General features: G+C 44.3%; 3 protein-coding genes across 4 annotated transcripts; 2 read left to right on the plus strand and 1 right to left on the minus strand.

Annotated features, from left to right (window-relative positions):
• Window positions 1-1,381: 1,381 nt before the first annotated feature.
• gpsm3 (G protein signaling modulator 3) lies at window positions 1,382-5,063 on the minus strand. 2 transcript variants are annotated; one of them, XM_084027818.1, is made up of 5 exons: window positions 4,436-5,063; window positions 3,587-4,068; window positions 3,131-3,296; window positions 2,651-2,898; window positions 1,382-2,055 (listed from the first exon to the last, which is right to left on the minus strand). In XM_084027818.1, exons 2-5 carry the CDS (start codon window positions 4,052-4,054, stop codon window positions 1,909-1,911), a joined length of 1,029 nt encoding a protein of 342 aa, XP_083883944.1. In that variant the 5' UTR covers window positions 4,055-4,068; window positions 4,436-5,063; the 3' UTR covers window positions 1,382-1,908. The 2 variants fall into 2 exon arrangements, with proteins under 2 accessions (XP_083883944.1, XP_083883943.1); XM_084027817.1 differs by having other exon boundaries at window positions 3,587-4,089; window positions 4,459-5,061.
• A 308-nt stretch (window positions 5,064-5,371) lies between these two features.
• Window positions 5,372-10,942, plus strand: pbx2 (pre-B-cell leukemia homeobox 2). The gene is made up of 8 exons (XM_084027815.1): window positions 5,372-5,709; window positions 6,379-6,452; window positions 7,085-7,329; window positions 7,845-8,035; window positions 8,289-8,424; window positions 8,906-9,047; window positions 9,442-9,524; window positions 10,109-10,942. Exons 1-8 carry the CDS (start codon window positions 5,459-5,461, stop codon window positions 10,187-10,189), a joined length of 1,203 nt encoding a protein of 400 aa, XP_083883941.1. The 5' UTR covers window positions 5,372-5,458; the 3' UTR covers window positions 10,190-10,942.
• A 1,899-nt stretch (window positions 10,943-12,841) lies between these two features.
• On the plus strand, window positions 12,842-20,488 carry LOC311024871 (uncharacterized protein). Its single transcript, XM_084027446.1, has 6 exons — window positions 12,842-12,947; window positions 13,056-13,151; window positions 13,381-13,946; window positions 18,551-18,767; window positions 18,880-18,966; window positions 19,073-20,488. Exons 1-6 carry the CDS (start codon window positions 12,903-12,905, stop codon window positions 19,604-19,606), a joined length of 1,545 nt encoding a protein of 514 aa, XP_083883572.1. The 5' UTR covers window positions 12,842-12,902; the 3' UTR covers window positions 19,607-20,488.
• The last annotated feature ends 432 nt before the right edge of the window (window positions 20,489-20,920 follow it).

Raw genomic sequence — 20,920 nt, forward strand, 5'->3', positions numbered from 1 at the left:
AATAAAAGTGACAGGAATCTGAGATAACAGTTTTCATTCTGTGAGAAATGAAAACATTCATCTCTGCCTTGTTTGTTCGTATTCATGGGAAATACAAATACGTTGTTCCTGTACTTCAGTAGAATTCTCAGGTATATTTTACTTGAGTATTTATTCATCCGATGATACATCAGAGGTCTTCAATGTGTTTCAGGCCGACAGAGACTTCTGGACATATTTTAATTTTGGGAAGAAAAAGGTTTGGGATCAAACCATTTCTGGGACCCCTGCAGTAACTCTGCGGACCCTCTAGGGGTCCCGGACCCCCTGTTGAAGATCTCTGGTCTACATGTTAAATATCTGCCCTTTCTACTCCTTAAAACAGCCTCATTACTTTAGTTTTAATGCATTTGAGGAAAAAAATTTTTGATTATGAATATGATGCAAGAATGAGTTAACCTTGCAAAGAAAACCGCTGGTAGAAATGTCCTTCAAAGTGATACTTTTACTTTCTATGAGTCCATTTCAGGGCCTGTACTTTTACACTTTTACTTCAGTAAAGAAGTAGAATCAATACCATTTTTTTACTATTATTATTATTGATTTATTTATTTATTTTTGTTAATTTGTCATTATTATTATTCCCTTTTCTTATTGTTACTCTTATTATTATTTTTAACACTATCTTCTACCTTTTGATGTGTATGTGTATGTAGTTATACACGGGAGAATGCATAAGTATGCATTATCATGTATTAACTGCTGTTATTTACTTAGCTATCATTAAATATTATTTACTTATTTGTAGATTTGTAACAAAAGAGGAGTATTGGAGTAATTTTGCTGACATTGTACGTTTTAAATGTTCTGCTTTTCATTCCCTGTAAACAACAGCAAGGAACCAAACTGTCATTAATGGATGGAATACTTTGGGGGGAGAATCAGTACTTCTACTTCCACCACAGTGTTTTTGAACAGTACGTGTACTTCTACCGGAGTAGAGAACGTCCGTCAGGTTTCAGCTGTCTGTTATCAGCTGTAAACGCCTTACGAGAACAGGAACACGCACTAAAAGGCTGCAGCGAGCTCGGCTGTGTCAACAAGGAAAGGAGAAGCTCAGATAACAACACACACAGAGGGAGAGCTCAGGTACACATCACTCCCACGATGTATTTACATGGAGTGGTTTCCTGCTGTATTAATGCTCTGAATGGCGTTTATGCTCCTTTTAAAGAGATTAGATGCGATCACACGTTTGTGGGAATGTGACCTCGCGAGGCAGCGATAATTAATTATGAAAATAAGTGCTAAAACGCTCGATATGTAACAATAATAACATTAATGAAATCTTCTTTTCTCCCGACAACATTTGAGACAAATTAAATGATTGGATGCAAACAGCTCAGACACTTTTTTGTTTATTTTCTGGAGGAAAATCATCCACATACAGGCAAGCAGCGTGGAGCTACCATCTCCTCCACACCGCCCCTCTCTGGTTTAACGTCTACTGTACAAGTAAAGGAGAAACAGTCGACGGCCTCCTCCTCCCACGACGGGAACACACAAACACGCAAATCCTTCGAGCACTCATCACAGACACTCAATAAAATATAAACTCTGGCCGAGAGGAGAAAGCACATCTGCTGACCCTGTTAACCAGCAGAGGAAATAATATAAGCCCACTAGCAGTAAACTAAACAATCTCATCGGAAGCCTCCCTCACGTCGCATTACAAGCTCTGTTGCTCAAACATTAGCGTTTTCTTCTGCGCTGACCGACACTATCGAGATAACGAGTCCCTGAAACAAAGCATCATCATCGGGGTCAACGACAAAAAAAAACAACCCGTTTTAACGGAAAAACTTAAAAAGACTTTAAAAAGGCTACAATACTGGATGGCTCCGGAAGTTTATTGGTTTTTTTCTCCTCTCAGGTTTGCAGCATGCACGGTAACGGTAATTCAGTCCTCTGCTCGTCCATGCGTCCCCCCTGGACCCTCAGGAGCAGGGAGAAGAAGTCCTCGTCGTCCATGGGACCAGGAGCCCTGCTGCGCTGGTCCTCCAGCCGGCCCTGGGCCTGTGGGGGGGAGGAGAGCCGGGGAATTAAGGTTGTTCTAAGAGGCTTGACATCATGTCATCATGAAGAGCATTTAAGCAAATTCAAGCATTTTCAAGCATTTCAAGGTGTATTTCCATGCTTTTCCAGCACCTTCCAGCTGTGGTAAACTCCATATTTGTATCAATCCAATCCTCAGTATTCAGTCTACTTATTATGTCACTTGTTCGTCACATTAAATGAGATGTTATTGTCCTCTAAACAACCAACATGATGTTTGGAGACAGCTTTTTACAGAAGGACCACAAATGAAAGGAAAACTAATTCCACTAACAGATCCACAGAAATATAATCACCAACTATTTTCATCATCTGTTCATCATCAAAAGTCATTTTTCATGCAGAAATGTCAGAAAATGCTGTTTTCAGTCCCTCAAATATGGAGATCTTCTTTTCTCTGTTCTATCATAGATGTCATCACATAGAACAGACATTTCAAGCACTTTATTCTAAATCCAAGCACTTTTCAAACCGTGAAAACACCACACTAAAATTCAAGTGTTTTCAAGGCCTTCCAGCACCTGTTCGAACCCTGGAAGTAGCTCTGCCTGCTTACTTGTGTGGTGAGGATCATGTTATACAGATCCTCTTTGGGCACAGGAACGGGAACCGGTGCTGGTGCGGGCGTGGGCCTTTTCATCAGCGAGAGTTGCCTAATGCTGCCTCTGAAGCCTCTGGATTTTGGTTTTGACGGCTGTGACTTTTCCAGCTGTGCCCTCTGGTCGTCCAGGCGGCGAGCCTGAGCGGTGGCCACCAGCTCGAAAAACTCCTCTTTCTGCAGCGAAGTCATGGAGGAAAACACGACTGTGGAGCCAGAAAAAAAAGGAGCTTTGATGGAGGAAAGAAGTGGAAACATGGCGTGTCGAAAACCTTCTTGAGTCACAGAGTAGTTTCACATTGTGTGTGTTTTTTTTTTTTTGCTTTATCAACATGAGTCAGCATCACCGCATGGAAACAACAGCTGCACCAGTTTCCTCACTAGAAGAAAAAAACGAGTGTGAAACAGAGTAAAGGCCCTCTGAAAGCGCTCTCCCACCTCTGTGGGCTGGCTTGGAGGTGTTGGGCTCCGAGTGGCACCTCCTCCTCCGCATCCCGCCCTCCAGCATGAAGGAGCAGCGCTGGTCGTTGAGCCGCCTGCCCTCCTGGAGGGTGCACAGCAGCTCATACAGGGCGTCCGGGAAGTCGGGGGTTAACCGGCGAACCTGGAGGAAAACAGCAGGTAGGTGGCAGGAGAAGAAGAGCGAGGGAGGGAAGGGAAAAAAGGGTTTCTCGGTGAGTGGCACAGAAATGTTTGTTGGCACATCACCTGACTCCTACGTAAGACCAGCATGCTTTGAGGCAAAATGACACCTGCTGTTTTTTCCGACCACGACATTGTTTTTTGACACAAATGCTGGCTGCTTAATGTCATGGACATTAACAAACAGATACTACAGAGGTCAGCTCAGGTCATGTGACTTAAACCAGAGTACAACAACAACAGTCTACACACCGCTTTTGGATCCTCCTCTTCTTGTCGCCCGGAGGAATTCAGCCTCTTAAAGTCCACATCTGGGTCGTTTTGTGTCACCGCTTCGTCCCCCGTGTCACTGGGTTTCTCCGGTTTGTCATTAATCCTCATCGTCTCACTTCCCCCTCTGTTCTGTCCATCTTTCAAACTCTCCGCGTTCTCAGCTTTTTCTTCAGTCACAACAACCTCCCCCGTGCCGTCGCCCTCCTCTTCCTCCTCTGCGTCGGCGTGTCGTTTTGCCGCTCTTTCCTGCTCCTCTAAGCGCATTTCACTCCCCGTTTCTTCTTCTTCTTCTTCACCCTCGTCCTCCCCCGCCGTGTGTTCCTCTTCCCCTTTCAGAGCCGCCTCTCCGCCGCGACTCCGCACGATGAGAAGCGAGCTGCTCGCCACCACGTCTCCCTCCTCGGTGATGACGAGCCGCTCCAGCAGCCCCCTCTCCTCCTCTGCCATTTCGACTCTGATCTCTGTGCGGTTCGTCAATCTCACTGTCGACCCATGACAAGAGAGGATACACAGAAACAGAGGGAGGGGGGGGGGGGGGGGTTAGGTCAAAGATCTAAGTTATACTCCAAACATTGTGCTTTATGAAACCTTAAGTTGCTTTGGTATAAACATGAGAACCACAAAGACAGCAGAGAGTCTCTCTTTGCTGAAGAAAATGTATGAGAAACCAGTTTGGCAGGTTGGAACATGTTGACTACAGATGTTGGAGCCGGAAACGTAACAGTAGATCACATATTACCGTTTGACAACAAATGTGCGTGATGACAACTTCTTGTTTCAGATTCAATTTTGAAAAAAGTTTTCTTGTATACCAAACAGTAAATGTACATTTATTGTGATTTCATTCTTACCTTTTATCTTTTTTGTTGTAAAACGTTGTCTCTTCAAAGCATCATCCCTGGAAGTCACCGCAGACGGAGCTCAGCATGTTTTTGGTCTGTCGCTTGTCTTGTCTTGATAACTTTGCGAAGAGGGAAAAAAAAAACACACACACACAGCTATGAAGAGTTTCACATGCCGACGTGACGAGCCTTCGCCCTCCTCTGACTGCCTCGCTACCTTCTCTCTCCCTCTCTCTCTCGCTGCTCTCTTCCTGTTCCTCTTACCACAGCCCACCCTTATTTATTGCCCGCATCTGTCAAGCCGCATCATTGTGAAATATTAGTCACAAAAACAAACAGAAGAAACTCTTATCATAAGTGTGGTGGTCCAGAGCAAACAACGCTAAAGGAGAACGAACCAGATTTCCTCATTTGAGACACAACTTGAAGAGCAGCTTGGGTGCAGCTGGCTTATGACAGGCAACATGCAACGTGTTGAAACAGGCGCGCAAGTTCTTCTTCTTCTTCTTCTTCTTCTGACACTGATGTGGTTTGGCCTCACATCCTGTTGACTCGCAAACCCCAAAAAACGAGAAGTCAAGACAATGTGAGAGAAGAGAAGATGTTCCAAAAAGATTGTGAGATTGTGACATTAAAGTGTAGAAATAAAACATTTTTTAAAAAAGCAAATTATTTTAATCCCAAGTGTTTTATTCCCTGACACACACACACACACACACACACACACACACACACACACACACACACACACACACACACACACACACACACACACACACACACGCAAGTTGTGCAGATGTTTTGTTGTTGTGGTTGCATTTGTGCAGCCCTGTCGATCACCCTGCTGTACTACTGCTGTTGACACACACACGGCTTGTACCTTGTCCTGCCGGGCGCTAGGGGACCCCCTGCTCTGCGTGCGATGCCCTACTGCTGCTGATCCCGGATCAGCCCCGCTGCCGCGGTGCGTCTGTGAGCACCAGTCGTCGCCACTGTGCGTCGCTGAAAGATGTTGCAGCAGCAGCAGCCTCTGACGGGCGGCGGGCCCTCCAACGGCCGGGGAATCGGCATGAGCGGCCACCCCGGGATGCACGCGCTCAACTCGGTTCACCAGGCGTCGCAGCACCGGTCCGACGGAGGAGGCGACTCGGGCCTCGAGGGCACCGAGAACGGACACGGAGAGTCCCGCAGAGACATTGGCGACATACTGCAGCAGATCATGACCATCACCGACCAAAGTTTGGACGAGGCGCAGGCAAAGTTAGTGATGAACTTTTGATTATTTTTTAAATGTTTTTTTTGTGTCGTTTCCGCGTTGTCGACCGACTCGCGCTAACAAAGTTTCCCCCGAACTTCAGTCTTTTGTTTGGATTATTTAGCCAGCAGCTAACTAATTAGCATGTGGAAAACAAACTTGTTTCGTTATGTCAAGACGCCGTGTTAGCCGATGCTAATCTGCTTCTTCGCTGTTATTAACAAACACAAACGTCTTTAAGCTGAGCGGCGGCGTCAGACCGACGTTAGCCATTGTTAGCCCCGCTAGCCTAGCTACGGCTATGATGCTAACGTTAGCTTAGCGCTTTAACGTTAAACGTTAAAACTGCAGTTTGCTGCTCATGTTACGACCCCAAATTATCCGGTAAACAAATTAATAAAATAAATGCTACCGAACGTACTGGCTGTCGTGTAACGTTACGTTACAGTGGGCAATTAACCTCCTTTAGCATTTAGCTCGGCAGAAGCTAACGTTAGCTCACATATTAGCCGCGGTAAAAAAAAAAAAGGTAACGTTGCTGTTCAGTTGTCTTTTCAATGTGTTTTTGTTTTGGTCAGTTAGCATATCTACCTCACGGTTAGCATGTTATGCTAACGTTAGCTACAAAGGCAAGCTCTTTACAAACATGTAATGTATTTCTTGTTTATCTGCAGGAAACATGCCCTTAACTGTCACCGGATGAAACCTGCGTTATTCAGCGTCCTGTGCGAGATCAAGGAGAAAACCGGTAACGTTGTTCACGAGTTTAAATGTTGTCAGCCATCGTGTATTCTGGGTTTTTTTTATGTGCAGGGGGCTTGATTGCAGTCTGTTGACAGTGTGTCATCAGAAGCTAATTACACACACACACACACTCACACACACACACACACACACACACACACAAGGAATTCAGTGGCTCAATATGTTACTTGCAAAGGGAAACTCAGAATTCCTAATATGTTGCAAGGCAATTTTATTTGTATCGCACCATTCATACACAAGACAGTTCAACGTGCTTTACAGAGGCAGAGAAATATATTAACGGCGAAGATTAACAATTAAAATGTCATAAATTACATGAAAGTGTGATTTAAAAAAAACAATAAAACAAGCTGATGAAATAGCTGAGGATTCAAAATTAAAATAAGATAGCTGATAGTTTCTGAACACCTCAGGAAAATTGGTTCTGATCCTGGACCCTGAGTAAACTGGTCCCAGATCACCTGAGGGTTCTGGAGGCTTCACAGTGAACAAGTAACTCTGGAATGTGTTTAGGCCTGAGAACGTTTAGAGCCTCGTAATGTGACGAATTCAAGTCATATCGTCCTCTGTTGAAGTTTCACCCCGATAGCCAACCGTCGTGTGTCCTCTCGACAGGCCTGTCTATGAGGAACGCCCAGGAGGACGAGCCCCAGGACCCTCAGCTGGTGCGACTGGACAACATGCTGCTAGCGGAGGGCGTGGCGGGGCCCGAGAAGGGTGGCGGGGCCGCCGCCGCCGTGTCCGCGGCCACCAGCTCGGGAGGGATGTCGCCCGACAGCTCGCTCGAGCACTCCGACTACAAAAGCAAGTTGAGCCAGATTCGCAGTATCTACCACACAGAGCTGGAGAAGTATGAGCAGGTACCGTGTCGCAACAGCAGACGAGCGCCGACGGCGCCCGTACACGCTTGCCCGTACTAAAAAAATCTGTTCGCCAGAAGCGTAATCCAATGGCATGTTAGGCTCCACAGTTCAGTCACATAACTTTCTCTTTAACCTTTTTCTTTCCTGATGTTGCTGATAGAAACACACCAGCTAGAAGAGGCTTTTGAACATGATCTTGTAGCACACATTCCAGCCGATTATCTGCTGTCATTCAGATCCGCACACGCCAGACGTGAAGCCTTCTGCAGTAAAGCTGTATAAGGATTATTCACGCTTCCGACGGGTCATACCTGTTATGCTAAAACCTTCAGTAACTACGCTTACACATGCTACATGCCAACTGTCTGAATGTTTTACTTGTTTCGTTTTCTTCTCTACACAATTTTTAAAAATTGGGCTTTGAGATGTGAATTACTAATAAACCTACCATTGTTTTGCACATTCATGTTCTTCACCGTCCGTCATCTAATATCTAACGCCCCCTCACCCAGGCGTGCACCGAGTTCACCACCCACGTGATGAACCTGCTGAGGGAGCAGTCGCGTACGCGTCCTGTGACGCCGCGTGAGATCGAGCGCATGGTGGGCATCATCCACCGCAAGTTCAGCACCATCCAGACGCAGCTGAAGCAGAGCACCTGTGAGGCGGTGATGATCCTGAGGTCCCGCTTCCTCGACGCCAGGTGTGTGTGTGTGTGTGTGTGTGTGTGTGTGCACAGTCGCTCTGAAAATGTTCCTCGTTTGAAGTTTATTTATTTTAAAAAAAAGGGACAATGTATATTGCACATATATTATTTTTATTATATTTATTTATTTATGTTCTTGACTGCAGTACTTCTCATTCTGATTAGACCCTTGACCACATCTTAGGTCGTTAATAGTAAACGTGTGAAAATGTAATAATCATTTCTTATCACCTTGTTTGTGTCTCATCAGGCGCAAAAGACGCAACTTCAGCAAACAGGCCACGGAGGGCCTGAACGAGTATTTCTACTCCCACCTGTCCAACCCGTACCCCAGCGAAGAAGCCAAAGAGGAACTCGCCAAATCGTGTGGAATCACCGTCTCTCAGGTAAAATACCCAGCGGGGCTTTTAGGAAATACAGATTCATCCAGAATACAACGAGAAGGAGCAGACCGAAGCAAAACGCTTATAAAATCCTACTTTACATCATGTCATAAAAAAACAAATATGTATGCTTTGATATATTAACAGTACAATTCTATAATTTGATCAATAATCAGAAGCAATTGTCCTCTATATTGTTGTTTAAGTATTGTTTTCTTGTACCATTTGTTTTATTTTTTATTGTAAGATGCTACGGCTTAGTTTGATGTCACGATTTAAACCATTCCACGATGTTAAATAGATGCACAGTACGACCGGAGATGGGATCCAGACGGCTTAATAATAATAATAATAATATAATAATAATGGCTCGATTTAAAGACGCTGCATTTATAATTCATCAGCAACAAAGCGATGAAGCAGTTACTGTGTGTTTGAATGTTTTCCGGGTGGAGCACTTCAAATAGTTCTTCTTTCCTGCCAGGTCTCCAACTGGTTCGGCAACAAAAGAATCCGCTACAAGAAAAACATCGGCAAGTTCCAGGAGGAGGCCAACCTTTACGCCATGAAGACGGCGTTGGGAAGCCGGCCGGGCGACGACTCCCCGCACACGCCCAACTCCACAGGTACGGAAGGACAAGTAGCGCTGCGGCGTTCAGCCGATCATTACGCCGAACACTATCTGTAACCCGAGGCGGAGGAAATTAAAAAGTAATTGCCGTCATCAAGCATTGAGGAATTCAAACTGTCATTACAGCGATGCTAGTTTTGCTTTGTGTTGTCGATAACTCGCCCTGCGGCTACGAGCTGAGCTCAGCGCTCTGCTCCGCACGCTTCAGGTTAAAAATCTTGTGATGTCACTGAAGAAAATGAAGCTGAGGTTTCAGCCGCCTCTGTCAGACAGATACTGTGTTTTTTTACGTTAAAGTGATGGAAGTGAGACCATTTAAAGGAAATACACGTTATAAAATCCCATGATATAAACGAATGGTCTTTTTTGTTTGTTTTTTTTCTCTGTAGGATCCGGCTCCTTCTCAGCCGACCTGTTCCTCGGGGCTCCACCTGTGAACGGCGAGCAGCCTGCTTACGCAATGGGAGTCCAGGTACAAACGCCAAAACACACCACAAACTGATCTCAGAACAATTTGTTCTTCTGTGTCGCATGAAAAGAAAAATATAGAGTAACTTCAGCCATATCATTTTAATGAATATCAATTTTGTATTTTATTGAGATATCAGCTTTACTTTAAAACACCTTGTGAGTGAAAAGCTTGGCTACATTTCTTTGCTATGTGTAAAATAGTTTGTCAACATTCTGTTTTCTTGACTGTTGATAAAAATAAGAAGTTTTAGTTCATTGTTAAACAACATGTTAGACATTTCATTTTTTCCATTTATTTTATTATCCCTTTTTCTAAATCCACATGAACCTCTCGTCTTCACAGCGACGTGAATCACATCCACCACACGGCTCTTATTTAAAAAGAAACGTGTCACTTTAAAGCTGGTTGATGACCATCAATCTCACATATAAAAAGGCTGTTTTTTTAAATGGAGTCTGGTGCAGATGCTCACTCCACATGGAACTCACTGGGGCCCCGTTACATCACTTCCTGTCAACTTCACGGAGAAAAATGAGAATCTGTTTTAACTGAGTTTCTTTTTAATTATTTTTTCGCTTCGGCAGGCTAACGGGAACTGGCAGGGCCGGAACTCGCCCCGGTCCGGGGCCTCGCCCCACAGCGACCAATCGGACAACTCTGACTGACTGGCCCCGCCCACTGGCACAGAACGACAGCGACGGAAAAAGATTGAAGACGGGAAAAGACAGAAAGAATGATATCACACTTCCCACTTGGCTGCAGTTGTTTTTTTTGTACGTCGTTTGTTCGGTTTGATTATTTTAAAAACGTGTACGTTGTTTTTTTTAATTATTATTCTTAACGCTCAGCGTGGGTCATTATGATGTTTGTATGGCTGAGTGAAAGTGTGTGTGCGTGCGTCTGTTTGTGTGTGTGTGTGTGTGTGTGTGTGTGCGCATGCATGCAGGTGTGGTTTTATTATCAGGGCTGTTGGGTTTGTTTTCCACTACTTTTGACATGTTACTGAGGTGTGTGTGTGTTTGTGATTGGGACGGGGAGGCACAGCATTATCATTGTTTTTAGCACACTATATCTTTATTATTAATATTATTGCTGTTTTATTATTAATGCTACAACTATTTTCATTTTAACTGCTCAGAACGAGAGAATGCATTTAGATGAGTGAGAGGACGATAGAGAAAAATCCAAAGATATTGAGTGTTTGTTTTCTCTGTTTTGGGTTTTTTTGTTTTGTTTTGTTTACTGGGCGTGTGTGTGCGTCTGTAAAATGGTTAAGGAGTGTGTGTGAGCGTGTGTGTGTGTGAGTCCATATCAGTGGTTTGAATGAGTATATCAACAGTGCTGTCTTTTTTTCTGTACAGTGAAACACCTGTATTCTCTCTACCTCTTTTACAATAAAGACTCTGTATTCACAACCAGATGGCGATCGCTCCTCGTGTGTGTGATGGTGAACAAGAAGTCTTCAAGTGTTCGTCCGCTCTGACTACACACTAAACGAATACAATAAGAACATATTCAGTATGAACAAAGTCTTGGTAAACGTCGAACACACATCACATGGAAACGGAGGAGTTAACGGTACATTCTATACTGAAGTAGAAGTATGCATACTTGTCTTCAGAAATACTCTGGTAAAAGTAGAAGTAGTGATTCTACTTCTTTACTCAAATAAAAGTACAGACTCTGAAATATACTTAGTTTCTGCTGGCTGTAGAAATTCTACTGGCTGTTTTTTTTTGTTTTTGTTTTGCAAGGCTGAATGAATCCAGCTTTATATCAATAAAAAAGTAATCAATTCTGCTCAAATTTCATTAAAACTAAAGTAACCAACCTATTTTGAAAATATGAGTAGAAAGTACAGTTTTAAATGGAAAATAATGTACAGCTTCCTGGAAACTTAAGTACATTAAAACATATTTCTCACGTCTGCATGGCAGGTATTTGTGATTCAAACTGTTAAAAAAAAATCTAATGCAGTGGAGCTTTAATTTTTTTAATTAATACTTTTATTAAAACGTTCTCTTTCATTTAGATGAGATGTCATCACGTGGCATTAAATACTACAAGATTCAGCTTTAATGCAATCAAGGCTGTTCCTTCATCTACATCTCCAAAGGGACCTGATGACCCCTGATGACCCCTGAGGGTCAGAAACAAGAAGAACAAAGTGCATAAAAGCTGGCACGCGCGTGTCGCCGCCGTCTGCGAGCCTTTCCCACGGTCGCCTGGCAACATCAAAGGGTTTCCGCGAGCACATGTCGAACAACTGTGGCGGTGAACGTGCGCACCAGCACGAGACCCCCGCCCCAAATGGCACGCGTGCTCTGCGGGGACGTGTGAGGCGTCATGCATCAAAGAAGAAGAGTTGACACCTTCAGACTCACAGATGCAAAGGCGTCCAGGGTGACAATGTGTCGGCGTGCACCCGCCCCACGTGGACGCGCGTAATTCTGCACCAGACATGTGTGTCATCGTGGAGAAAAAATGTCGCAGATTAATCAATAAATCAGACTTTGTACAATACTTTACGTCATCCAAGCTACGTCATCGTCCAACAACTCAACATATTAGCCAGCTGATATCACAAGAACTCTGCAAATATTGGAATAAAATAATTAATGAAATAATTAACAATAACAATAAAAATAAAGCTAAAAAAAACCTTTGTGTTGCAGAAAATATTTATGGATAATTTAAATGATTATGATTATTAATGTTTATTGGTTTTGTAAAGAATGCAAAAAAAAGAAATGCTCACATTTTCCATATAAATCAGGGTAATTTTGGCTCGCTGATTTATATTTATATATTTATATTTATTTATTTATCTCAAGCATTCAACATACTGTAAAAGAAAAAGAAATACAAACATAAATCAGATTCATCCAGGAATCGAATACATTAGAAGGAGCAGACAGAAGCAAAATGCTTATAAAATTCTACTTTTAGATCATGTCATAAAAAAAATCTATTTGTTCCAAACAAACCAGATTTTTTTTACACTATATATTTAATGTTACTTTTTTAAGGGTAAACATCTCAAATCCCGTATGGTCCTTCACACACAGCTTTGCATGTAATAAATAATATCTAATTTCATACTTTTGTACATTAAGCACAAACTGACTTGTGGTTCTTGACCTCAAATCATTTAAATGTATTTTAAAGTGGTGTGAATAAAACCGGTCGGATGGGGAGCTGAGGGGAGGCGTGCTGGGGGAGGAGGAGGAGGAGGAGGAGGAGGAGTCTGAGGGTCTGCTGGCTGGGAGGAGGTAAAAGGAGCAGCCTTGTACAACAGCATCATTACCTGATCAGTCCAGACTGTGAAGGAGCCTCTTGGACCCGGTCTCGTCACCACGGATACGGACAGATACCACGATGAAACTGTTACAGGAGACGGAGAACGCCACGAGCGACAGAAAGGTAAATACATCTAAAAGTTCATGCAGATGAATAGATGCATGTGTTTGATTAAACTGAGTCAGCTGTGCTGTACATCTGGGTCACTACGTCTTCTTTCTCTCCTTCTAGTTCATCAAATCTCAGGTGGAGAAACGCCGACGGGAGCGGATGAACCGCAGTCTGGAGCGTCTGAGGAGCATTTTGCTTCAGGGGCCGAAACCACCGGTAAACACAAACACACTTTCTGTTAAAAGTGTATTCATTATTAGATTTATGGCTGTGAAACCTGCAATGTGTCTTCTCAATTAGTTACTCTTTAATTATGTTGATTGCCAAAATATCAAAGAAATCCAGGAACATTTTCAGACAGTTAAACGTAGATATTTTAGGTGAATAAACCAGATGAAATGATTGCATAGAGACTCCGTTAACCCTCAGTGATGTTTTCATGCAGGTTGGTTCTCGGCACAGAGTGGAGAAGGCTGAGATACTCGAGAACACAGTCGTCTTCCTGCAGGAAACCGCCAAAGGAGACCAGAGGAGATCTGCTGCCGGTGGAGGAGGAGATGGACGTGGAGGAGGAGGTGGAGGCCAGAAACACTCCTTCCAGGAAGGCTTCTCCTCCTGCCTGCAGACAGCCGCCCGGTTCCTGGGACCGGAGGGGAGAGGCCTGTTGCTGGGATCGGCACTGGACGCATCCCTCGCCGCTCGCTCTTCCCGTCCGGACTCGGATCCTTCAGGTGCTCAAAGGAGACCCGAAGCCCGCCCCTCCTCCTCCTCCACATCTTCATCCACCTCCTCCTCCTCCTCTGGCTCTCTGCCAGACGCAAAGTCCATTCTCCGGCTGCTGAGGCAAAAGTCCAAGTCGGAGCTCAGACTGCACACGAGGCCCTTCGGCGGTCCAGTCCAGCAGCGGTTTCCCAGAATCCTCCAGCAGGCTCAGAGACAAAGTCAGCTGGAGATCAGAGGAGCGAGCAAGCAGAGTCCGACCCAGAGTGGCGAGCCGGCCTGCCAGACTCTGTGGAGGCCCTGGCCCTGATCCGCAGGTCGTGACCTCTGGAACTGAACATTTGATGACTGTTTTCACTCATCCTGAGTGAAAATCTGCATCGTAGACTTTCAAACGACGACCCGAAGTCCCGGATTCTGATCCGATGTCGGTTAAAATAATGTCAAAAATGTAATTTGTATGTGTGACAGGGTTGACTCACTACTCTTGTTTAGTCCTGTGCCATCGGCTCTGGTGAGGGCACAGGGTCTCTCCCAGTCTGGGAGAAGGGGGGACTCAAGTGAGCCGGATCAGCTGTCCGGCCTGGAGAGCTAGTTGGGAGGTGAGTATCGTGGATCTGAAGGGCGTCTGTCCTCCTTCGTGACCTCCTCCACTCTCGTGATTCATGATGATTGGTCGATCTCCATCACATGTCCAGGTGTGGGGCCCTCAGGTGGTTTGGAGGCCCCTCACAGTCACGATGTCCGCTGGCATTAATGAACAACGTAACTCGTAATTCTCTTTTGAATATATATTTTGTCTATTTTGCACACTTAATTTATTCCGTATGTCTCCCTATGGTGAGAAGTATTCTTTTTTTATAATAAAATAAAGATCTTAAAATGTAAAAGCATTGTGTCAGATCGTCATTCTGTCCTCCCGGTGGAAGCTGCTGCAGCTCTTCTTCAGTCGGGGTGAGAGGTGTGAGGCGTCCCGCAGGGCGACATCCTCCGGGTGTGAAGTCTGACCACCGGGTGAAAGACTTCAGTAGCAGTTATCACTTCAAAGGCATCAGAGATAGGTCACTCACTTTGAATGCCTTTTAAGGATTAAACCAATACATAGAAAAAAGAGATAATATACTCTGGAGCAGCAGAAGCTATGAAATATGTTATAAATAAACAAATTAAATCAAACTAACAAGAGTGTTTTCATATAATTTCTAGTTTTAAAAGAAGTCTGATTAAACAATTCTTCTTTTCATAGTTTATTTTGTTCTTATAATAATGGTATAACATATATAATATAATAACATCTGATCCAGATGAATGTAGCTGCAGTCAGAGTGACTTGTCTTCATGGATGAGGCTGAATTAAAATCCTCCTCATTAGTATTCAGTCGCCTCCAGCTGCTCGCGAGGCCGTTTGTTTTCTGGCGCGCGCGTGTCCGGTGTAAAGATGACAGGAAACAAAACGTGTCTTCACACCTTCCCGCGGCCCATTTGAAGTTCAGTGAGTTCCACGCTCACAGACGATCTGTCTGATTATTGATTGATTTCTCTTTTTTTTCCCCTGAAAAGTGATATTTGGATTGTTTGAAACAGACATTAAACACATTTTATATGATAAGACAATTGAAATATGTGATTATAAATGTCCTGTGGAAGCCCATTCATGTTAACTGTTATTTTATTCTGAAAAATCCAAACTGCAGTCGACCTCGACCCTCGAATAATAATGTTCTAATGGCTCTTCCAGTCAAACATTGTGACTTTTATTCATTTATTTTGTATTCTATCGGCCACCAACTGTAGTTCCTATGAAGTGCAGCCACTTCCAGTGACACCAGGCAGCGTGGGAGACGCGTCTCTGTCCCGTTCTCGTGGGAAACGAGAGCGAAGAGGCCATTTGCACTTTTATTATCTGTTAGTATTAGTACGTCGTACATAAGTGTGTGTGTGTGTGTGTGTGTGTGTGTGTGTGTGTGTGTGTGTGTGTGTGTGTGATGTCGTTGTCACGTATTCGTCAGTGGGCTCGTTATTTGTCGCACTGACTCGATAAAACGTAGAGTGCCTCTCTATTAGGAGAGTTGTGGTAAATGGGGCGCGTTTAATAAATCACGACTTTCAGTGAAGATACAACATATATGATCGGTTTGTGGCTCCGTGGTCGTCTCAGCATTGGACTTAACCGACATATTGTTTTTTTTATTTATGTTTTTCTGCGTCATTACGTCTTTCTAAATGTAGTCACGTGTCAACAATATGGCCAATAAAGAACAAAAGAGTCAAATAATGAGTCAGAGTTAACGTATTAAACATACAGTCGGTTGTTATTGTGGTTTGTTACGAATTGAGTTGTTAAGCGTTTTTTCAGCTGGCGCGTTTGGATGAGGTGTGAAGGGGTCGCGTGCCGATGTTGGGGGGGGGGGGGGGGGGCTTATACAGACACGTGTCCGTCTCAAAGTGAATTTGAGCGTCTGTATAACAAAGAGGACTGATGTGGAGGAAAAACACGAAGAGAGTAATTCCATTAACTGCAGGATGATAATCTCTAAAACTCCACGACAATAATCCACCAGAGGCCTCTGATATCAACGAAGCACGTTACTAAGTAACTCAATACATTTACTCGATTACAGGACTTCACTTTAAGTCCACGGTGTGCTCTGTTGTAGAAGTAGAGTCTCGTATACGTCACTACGTTTCAGAGTGAGAGATAGTACTTTTTGTTTTTTACTCCATTACACCTTTTTAACAGATATAGTTACTTTAAAGATCTGATTTGATCTTTATGGTCCTCAAATATAAAGTACAATATTTACATGAAATGAAATACATCATACAAATATGATAAAAGACAATAACAAATAAAATATTTAAAGTTCGAGGAGGGACAAAGAGGAAGCAAAGCTTGTCCTGCCCCCTTCATTACATTATCACGTATAATTTACAGTATAAGTTATATATCGCTCGGATATCTTTGTGAAATAGTCATTATCCAAATTTTAATATGAGCTTTATATCCAAATATATATAGATTGACATCATACATTGTGAAATAAGTATTTGAGGTCACATTTTTAAGATTAAATCAGTCATTTGGGTTAAAAATAAGCTTGGGGGTTCCTTTGACACTTTGTTAATAAACAAACTATGTTCCCTTCTAAGTTTATAATATTTAATTTAAATTATTAAAATTTCCGGCCAGTAAAATAACTTCCAGAAAAGTAAAATAACACATTTTAGTAGCAAAACGCAGTTTTTTCTTCCATCCTCTCCAATTCTTCACCTTGTGACCTGTAATATGTATCTGGTGACCCCGAGATGTCCCTGACCCCGAGGTTGGACACCAACTAGCTTCGACAGTGATGATGATGATGATGATGGTGAAGCCAATCGGGGCCAAATGGCCACGTGTTCTCCAAACCACAGCAACAATACACGAATCCAAACATTGCTTTTTCAGGCTGACAAATGTTGGATACCTGCGTGAGTTCAGTGTGTGGGAGAATGTCCCTCAGCTCCTTCTCACCATGGCAACGTGGAGCGCGAGGCGTCCCGCGCTTTATTACCTGTTAAAACCGATACGTCGCTCACAAAGTGTGCTTGGAGGAGAGGTGGCTCGCGGGTTCCCACGCGCAGATGTGAAGAGTGTGTGTGACCAACCGCTGGCAGTTGGGAGTGAGAACGTGTTGGTGTGAGAAGAGAACAAAAAATATATACTCTCGTGGTGTTTTAGTACTTTAAGTAATCACGTTAAATGGAGACGCCACGCGTAAAAGGGTGGACTTTACGCGTAAAAGGGTGGTCTTTACGCACAAAAGGATGGGTTTTACGCGCGTCGCCTTGTCCATTAGAACTACAGCATCATGAGACTACTGTACTTGAACATTGATGGTAGAAGAGCGATGATCCGACAGAAAAAGACACACCGACTTGGTTCTGTTGTGTTTGCCGATGAGAGCAACGAACCATCAGCGTCTCTGGCACATGTGGGAGACGCTCCTCCAACTCGTTCTCATGGGAACGTTGGGCACGGAGCCGCGTTAGCACTTTATTACGTGTCAGAATCGATACATCATTACAAAGAGTGTTTGGGGAAGAAGTGACTTTCAGGTTCCCACGCGTTGCTTCTCGGCATCGCCTCCGTTTGGTTGTTACATGCGTAAAAGAAGAGCCGTGCGTAAAAGGTCGTTTTACGCACGAGGAGATGCTCTTCTGCAGACTTTGCAGATTGTTGTACGTGAAGAAACGTGTGTTTGTACTTTGAACTGAAGTTTCTGACTTCGTTGAGTTTTTAATTCACAACCAAAGAGACAACAGTTTACAGAGCATGCGCATAAACGACTGGATTTAACGCACTCCGAAACAGCTTCCCTCGTTGCAGAAAGTATGAAAAGCTCAATCATCAGTGAGTCAGCGCTTATATTTAAAACGTCCCCGATGTCTCCTGACTGTCTCCCGAGGTCACGTGACGTTTTGGTGTCCATAACAATGGCGTCAGAAGTCACCCCGCGGCCGTCTGTCTGAGCGTCACGCTGTTTTTGGCGGATGCTCGTTACTTCCCCCCCCTCACATATGGAAAATGTGTCACGCGAGCTGGTAACACCTCACACAGGCGCGTGCAGCTAACACTTCTGGGGAGAGCAGCTGCACGTGCCCGAAGAGTCCAGTCTCCTTCACCTTCGTCAAAATGTGTTAAATAGATGATTAAAGGAAGTTGAAAATAAATAACGAATATATTAGTTTGTATGTGGAATATCATTTTAATGAAATAATGTTTTAATAATACTAACCGTCCTTGTTTCCACTCATGTGTCCACCTCTAATTGTTAAACTTTAACTGTTAAACTGCAGCTGATTTTTTAGGAGAAAACGAGTCACAACGAAGTAAACAGGACTTTGTAGTTTAGTAGCTCATCATGGAGTAAAATAAAACCAAATGTGACCAGATGCTGTGGGTGGAGCCTAACGTCCACGCCCACCTACGCTTTAAAACCTCTGTCCGACGCCTCTGTGGGACATTCAGCTCCGCCTGGAACACCGACTCAGCTGCTGCCAGCCACCAGAACCTGGACTAACACCATGAAACTGCTTCAGGATTCAGAGGACGCGAAGGCCGACAGAAAGGTACACTAGTGTCATTCATGCTCTCGTGAAAACGTTGCTGATTCTCTTGTAGATTCACCTCTCGGTCTCATTTCACGCGTTAATTCTATGATGTCCCGTTTCTGTTTCTCAGAGTCTGAAACCTCAGGTGGAGAGACGCCGGAGGGAGAGAATGAACCGCAGCCTGGAGAGCCTGAAGAGCCTCCTGCTACAGAGACAGGTAAAGACCACACACTCAGGTGGTCTGATTGTTGAACACCGGACACTAGAAGCCTCCAGGAGCATCCTTGGAACGGTTTATTATTAACTCTTTGTTTCCGTCTCAGGACGCGACTCAGCGCAGAGTGGAGAAGGCTGAGATCCTGGAGCACACAGTCCTCTTCCTGCACGACTGGCAGAGCACCGCTGAAGGGAACAAGACGAGAGATGGAGGAGGTGGAGGCCAGAAACACTCCTTCCAAGACGGCTTCTCCTCCTGCCTGCAGACGGCGGCCCGGTTCCTGGGACCGGAGGGGAAAGGCCTGCAGCTCGGAGCCGCGCTGGATGCGTCTCTCGCCGCCCGCGTTTCACGTCCAGACCCTGCAGGGGCTCGAAGAACACCCGGAGCCTGTCCCTCCTCCTCCTCCTCCTCCTCCTCCAGCTCTCTGCTTCTCAGGAAGTCCTCCAGGTCCATCCTCCAGCTGCTGATCCACAGGTCCGGACACAGACTGCGCACGCCTGCCCTGCTGCCCACGGCGACCGGCTGTGTTCAGACCACCCCGACCCCCCAGCAGACCCACGGAGCGGCGAGTAGAGCGAGCAAACAGAGCCCGATCCAGGAGCAGGCGGTCGGCCAGTCCCTGTGGAGGCCCTGGCCCTGACCTCAGAACCTGGACTCTTAATGACTCGAACATTCTGATTCACATTCACACATGAAGAGAGCATGTGTTGTTCATTTGACTGTCTGCAAGGATGGGTATTTTCAGTGCAATGTATTATGTCTGTATTGTGGCCTCCTGCTTCATGTCAAACATTTGTAGATATTGTAAATATATAATATGACCACGTGCTGCTAACGGCCTCGACGGGCCGACTCATGTTCGCTGTAAACGTATTTTTGCACCTTAATTTATTTTATTTGTCATTTTCAAATAAACGAAAAGGGAAAAGAAATCAATTAACGACGTCGAGTGTGTTCATTGATCGGCTGCTGGCGCGTGTCGCGAGCGTCGGAAGCGTTAAGTGTGGACACGTGACGATGAAAGACGTCACGCGGGGACGTTTCACACGACGGGACGAGCTTTGATCTTCACCTCGGAAACTCTAACAAACATTCAGGGGGATTAAATACATTCATGCATAATTAGCCTTTTATTAATGCAAGTTCTGCCAGCTTTAGCTTCATATTAGGAGTGGAAGGCGTGCGTAAAAACGTGCCGTTCCCGTGCGTAATGGCACAACGTCCTGGTTTTGAAATCCATATTGAGTTTTTCAATAGAGATTTAATTGAGAATATGAAGCCAAACCCAAACCCAAAGTCATTATTTTACTGTAAATAATATGTTTTTGTTGTTGTCGTGCGTAAAAACGGTTCTTCCTGTCCGAGTATCTAGTGACGTCAGATTAAAGTGAGCAAGTCTTTTCGGTTTGTAACTCATTTGCATTCCAATCGTCGGCGAGTGCGCGTGTGAGCGTGGGAAGGGTCTCTGCTCTCCGCGGATGTATCGCTTCTAACAGGTTGTAAAGCTGTAAAATTCAGCGTAATTTCCTCTTTTCCCACGAGAAAAACGTCGAACCACTGACGTCTCTTTATAGGAATACATAGTGTGTAAACAGATATGGTAACGTATAAAAGCATGGACTTCAGTCAGGAGAGAAAATGAAATTATCCTCAAATACATTTGGAATTTCGTGTGATAAGATTATTTCTGTTTCTGAGAAGTGTTCATGGAGAACGTTTGATGAGCCAAAAGGTGCCAAATGCGCGAAGACATCCTTTGATCTATACTGGCGCGTGCAGGTGTGATTCAGGCACGCGCCAGATCCGCATATAAATAACCCCAATAAACCCGCGTGAACTACAGCTCAATATAATCTCTGGTGCTGAAAAAAAAAACACAGATCCTGTTTGTTCAAATCTGATGACAACATAAAATGTTCAAATGACGAACCATAAAGTTTACATTTTGGTAATA

Source organism: Eutrigla gurnardus, assembly GCF_963514095.1.
Source record: "Eutrigla gurnardus genome assembly, chromosome: 14".
Lineage (NCBI taxonomy): Eukaryota > Metazoa > Chordata > Actinopteri > Perciformes > Triglidae > Eutrigla > Eutrigla gurnardus.